General features: G+C 40.5%; 2 protein-coding genes across 2 annotated transcripts in view; both read left to right on the forward strand.

Annotated features, from left to right (window-relative positions):
* Pmar_PMAR029591 (hypothetical protein) overlaps positions 1–1,961 on the forward strand; it is a gene marked incomplete at both ends in the record, with an annotated part of 2,876 nt that extends 915 nt beyond the window's left edge. Inside the window, 5 exons of the mRNA XM_002779130.1 lie at positions 306–501; positions 550–691; positions 972–1,087; positions 1,255–1,337; positions 1,941–1,961. Of these exons, the coding sequence (XP_002779176.1) occupies positions 306–501; positions 550–691; positions 972–1,087; positions 1,255–1,337; positions 1,941–1,961 (558 nt within the window). The remainder of the gene's footprint in view (positions 1–305; positions 502–549; positions 692–971; positions 1,088–1,254; positions 1,338–1,940) is intronic.
* A 992-nt stretch (positions 1,962–2,953) lies between these two features.
* Pmar_PMAR029592 (hypothetical protein) overlaps positions 2,954–4,610 on the forward strand; it is a gene marked incomplete at both ends in the record, with an annotated part of 2,334 nt that continues 677 nt past the window's right edge. Inside the window, 5 exons of the mRNA XM_002779131.1 lie at positions 2,954–3,034; positions 3,864–3,960; positions 4,003–4,131; positions 4,179–4,303; positions 4,485–4,530. Of these exons, the coding sequence (XP_002779177.1) occupies positions 2,954–3,034; positions 3,864–3,960; positions 4,003–4,131; positions 4,179–4,303; positions 4,485–4,530 (478 nt within the window). The remainder of the gene's footprint in view (positions 3,035–3,863; positions 3,961–4,002; positions 4,132–4,178; positions 4,304–4,484; positions 4,531–4,610) is intronic.

Raw genomic sequence — 4,610 nt, forward strand, 5'->3', positions numbered from 1 at the left:
ACAAAGAAAATGGAAATGACATAGGATAGAGAATTTTGGGGTGAATCTGAAATCATTGGAGTTTCACGACCCGTTTTACGTGAAGTGGCGTAAAACTTGGTGAAAAGCGCGATATTCGCGGTGATATGCCGTGGTCGTTGAATATGTTTTTCATATCACTAGGGTGAAACTTTATTTATATTTTTTCTACTGAGTATGGTAGTCGGAAAATGGAATATATGTATATTCGATTTGTATTGTTGTTGGAGAGGTCGGATATATTATAATTGTTTGCACGCATGCACATAGCTTGTCGGAATTCGTAGGTGATTCGTCGTGAGGAGGAATATAGGGATAGACGTTTGAAGGGAAAGGGAGAGCCTAGGACGATGCCGCCACCAAGTTTGGGTATTCAAGTCGCTTTACAAGCTCTGCAGAAACTAGCGGCGATTCACGCCACGCGGGTTGGAGTAGGGAATTGGAAAGAAAATGAAAAAGATGTGACTAAGCAGCTTATAGGAGGTAAGCGTATCTTTACGCACTGGGAAGATTTTCTTCTGTTGATGTTAGAATTGGTACGACGAGTGAGAGCAATGGCGGTGGCGGGAGATCTGGATCCACATGATATTAGTGCGGCGTATGTGTCGTTGGAGAAAGCGCTGGGAAGGAATAACGCGGCTACGAGAGAATTGGAAAATATATTGGTGACACGGTGAGTGGACATGCTTTGAATCTTTCTCTGGGGGCATGAAAAGAATCTTTGTCTGTTTTGGTTGATAGTAGAATTGGTCGTTGAGATCATTCAAGCTGTTTTGAATCTTCCTCGTGGGGACACTGGAAAAATCCTGATAAAATTTCACCCGTTTTTACGTGAAGTGGCGTAAAACACGATATTCGCGATGATATGTAGTAGTCGTGAAATACCCTTTTCACTAGTGTTTTCATATCACTAGGGTGAAACTTCATTAATGAATACCGTTCTTTCTCTTCAGAGGTTTATCAGACCTCTCCGAGATGGAGGTAGGCCGATTAGCTGATGTGGTTCACCCTGGTACTCCGCTTCAACAAGCTGTGGCGGCTGAGTTCGGTGAACGATCGAAGCTTTCTAGTAAGGAGAGATTAACTCAATTGCTGTGGAAAGGGATTTTTGATTTTCAGCGGAAGTTGTTGTGAAAGCACTGAAACTACTAAAACGACTCCAGTCGAATTCGGAACTACCGAGACGAACTGTGGCGAACATTATTAACACTGTTAGATTTTTCTTTGCTTCGCCAGAGAATCAAAAGGCGTGCCGGATTACTATCACGAATTTGATGCAGTTCATTTCGAACATAGACCCGATGTTGGGAAGTGCTCGGGTGGTTGGCACACTGCTGAGTAAGATGGTGATGCTGGGGGGGCGCTGTAGGAGAGATGAAGTATTGTGGGATAATGTTGGCAAAATTATTTTGTAAAAGTTTTGAATTTTAAGAATTATTATATATACACCCTAGTGATATGGAAAACACTAGCGAAAAACATATTTCAGGACTACTGCAAGGCGCAAATATCGCGTTTTTCACCGAGTATTACGCCACTCTACGTAAAACGGGTGAAACTCTATTATTTTTTAATAATATTGATAATCGGAAATTTTTTCCCTTCATATTCATTCGTTTGGAAATTAATTGGAATTTGTCGTTTGGGAAAAAATCATCAGCAGTTTTTGAGGAATTTCTGACAATTTCTAGTCGTAAAAGTTATTATTTTGGAATTGCAATATTTTACCAGTTGAGTTTGGTGCGATGTCGATTTGGAGTTTCAGAGTAGAATAGGAGCTCTCGAGAGTGACTCAATTATATCAGATGTTAATCATTTTAACTATCAATAGTTTTATTGGAGTTTCGAGGAAATTATTGATTTTCTGGGTGTGGAATTGCTGTGGTAGTATCAAGTTCGAAATATGTGCTCGCTTGCCTCAGCTGAGCTCAGGAGCTCTCTAAGGTAGAAGTGTATCGAAAAACCAATGAGAATTTCCCAAAATTTCCTAGCAGAATTTTCATATTGTCATCAACAATGTGTATATTTCCCCGATACAGTTCTCGACTGCCTCAGATGCTGCGCTCTCGAACGTCGATCGCATTCAACCATCACATTTGTTGAGGACTCTTAGTCACTTGGAAGATATAAAGCTGACAGAAGTGCACCCATTTTATAAAGGTAAATTATTGTATCAATTCATACCACATTTCTGTCACATCGCGGAGTGGTGGGAAGGCGTGATTCTGAACGTACTTTTGAAAACAGTCTTCACACTGTAGGAAAATCGGTTCTGGTATACGGACGAAATTTCCCCGGGGATTTCTATCTATCGTAACAAGCGATCTTTGAAAAAATGGAAATGAATAGATATTGCAAAGCTCGTCGTTGAGAATGATGAAACTTTACTTCGTATGATGATATGTGCTTGAGTCGAAGATTTAAAGATAAATGAGATTCATCTAATTATCTATTTAAAGATAGATAGGACATTTAAAGATTTGAAGATATTGTGTGTTTCTCCCCCACATGTATGCGTAAGCGTGTACTTTCATCAGATCGCATTGATCATCTTGTTGATAATCTCATCGGTAGAGGCCCGGAGGCGTTGGAGTATCCCTTAGTACAGCTATTTGCTGTTAAGTTGTTGGCTCGCTTGGGTCGCTGTGAACCGATTTATCTAAAAAGATTAGCAGAAATTGTGGTATCGGATGCATTGAAAAGAGGCGTTTCGCACAGGGGTGTAGTTGCAGCTGTGGGAGAGGAGGAAACGACCAACGAAGAATTTGGTGAAGTTCTGGTACGGGTTCCGAAGCACTATGAGAATTACGACAACTTTGTGTTGACCTTCGCATACCATTTGAAATTCGATTATAAGGATGGGATAAGAAGCCCAGCTTTGGAGGAGTTGGTGGAAGATATAACTACGAATCCGGAGAGGCTGAGGGCTCTGACTATGGCCGCGTTAGTGTGTGCTGATAAATTGGGCGTTGGTGATAGGGAAATTATGAAGGAGGTTTTGAGAGATAAGTTACAGGTGAGAAGTGGGTTGGTACCACACTTTTTTCAATTCTGTTGAGGGTCGGTACGCCTTCCTTATCTCCTATTGAGGGAACGCCACAACTAGAGGACTTATAGAAAGAACTTATCTATCAATATAAACAATAGTAGGCTCACTTGACGCTAGGCTAAGATATGCACTGCCACACGGAGCAATGGGAAAGGAGACATCTTGCACAGAAACAAACACAATACTCCATTTGAATAGGATGCAATCATCCGTCTACACTCTTATTGACTTCTATACCTTATTAAATGTCCTTGGTAGGGAGATGAATCAGTAGTTTGTCGTTTTTAATAATACAATATAATGGAGATTCACCCTAGTGATATGAAAAACATATTCCGCAACTATTGTTAATATCGCGTTTTTCACGGTAGATAAACATATATAAATATGTTATATTAAATATAATTACCTTATTGATATTATTGTATACATATACATATAATTATGTTAATAATTAGCCATAGATCCATTCGTGTTATAAATAGTTTTACGCCACTTCACGTAAAACGGGTGAGACTCTATTATAGTTAATATACTATTGTGGGAGGTTATTGTTGATAGGAATGGGAAACTGATACCACATTTCTTTCAATTCGTATTTTAGCTGTGGTGGTTATTGGAGTTTCACCCGTTTTATGTGAAGTGGCGTAATACTCGGTGTAAAACGCGATATTCGCGGTGATATGCAGTAGTCGTGGAATATGTTTTTCATATCACTAGGGTGAAACTTTATTGTTGATAGGAATGGGAAACTGATACCACATTTCTTTCAATTCATATTTTGAACTGTTGATAGGAAACTCCAACGAAAGCGCTGCTCAACTTAGTGGTTAAACCGACAACTGCAACTAAACTGGCTGATGCTGACGAGGAGACGGGGACTTTCACAAGAGGTGAAATAGAAGTCTCAGGCTGTTGTCAACTATTATATGCAGAGCTTCTACTCGATCACGTCATGAATATCCTCAATGAGCGAGCCGCGTCTACGGAGGACCCTATGATGGCTGTTGATTTGCTCGATTTATGGTATCAGCACCAAGATAGATTACCAAACCGAGAAATATGTGAGTTTACGGCTGTGGTTTTTGAAATTTATATTTTTCTTTATTAGTGCGAAGTGTGGTAATGTTGGCGTTGAGTCCCGAGGCGATCTCGGTGCGGTATATGAAAGTTATCCAGTGCATCGCCGATATTGGTATGGAAAAATTCGAAGATGATGCTCATATGCGAAAACAAGTAAGTGGGGAATTCGGAATCGCCGTAGTCGAAAAATTCTGGGGCGGGGCGCTAGGGTTGAACTAGAGAGCGCAATATCCGATATCATCTTTGGGCCGCCTCTCTGCAAGGCCTATGGGCGTGGACCTTCCAAAAGCCCGCCTTATACAGTGTTGGAGGAATATATGTTTGCTGTCTTCAGCTAGTAGGTTCAGCTCGTGGAGTTTATATACGAAATCGGGTAGAAAGTGAAAATTTCCTTATATTGTTGCCGACATATGTAGTTGATGAAGTGCATATTTCCCGCCACACTGGTTGTGTATCAGAT

Source organism: Perkinsus marinus (assembly GCF_000006405.1).
Source record: "Perkinsus marinus ATCC 50983 genomic scaffold scf_1104296947766, whole genome shotgun sequence".
In the NCBI taxonomy this organism is placed as follows: domain Eukaryota; phylum Perkinsozoa; order Perkinsida; family Perkinsidae; genus Perkinsus; species Perkinsus marinus.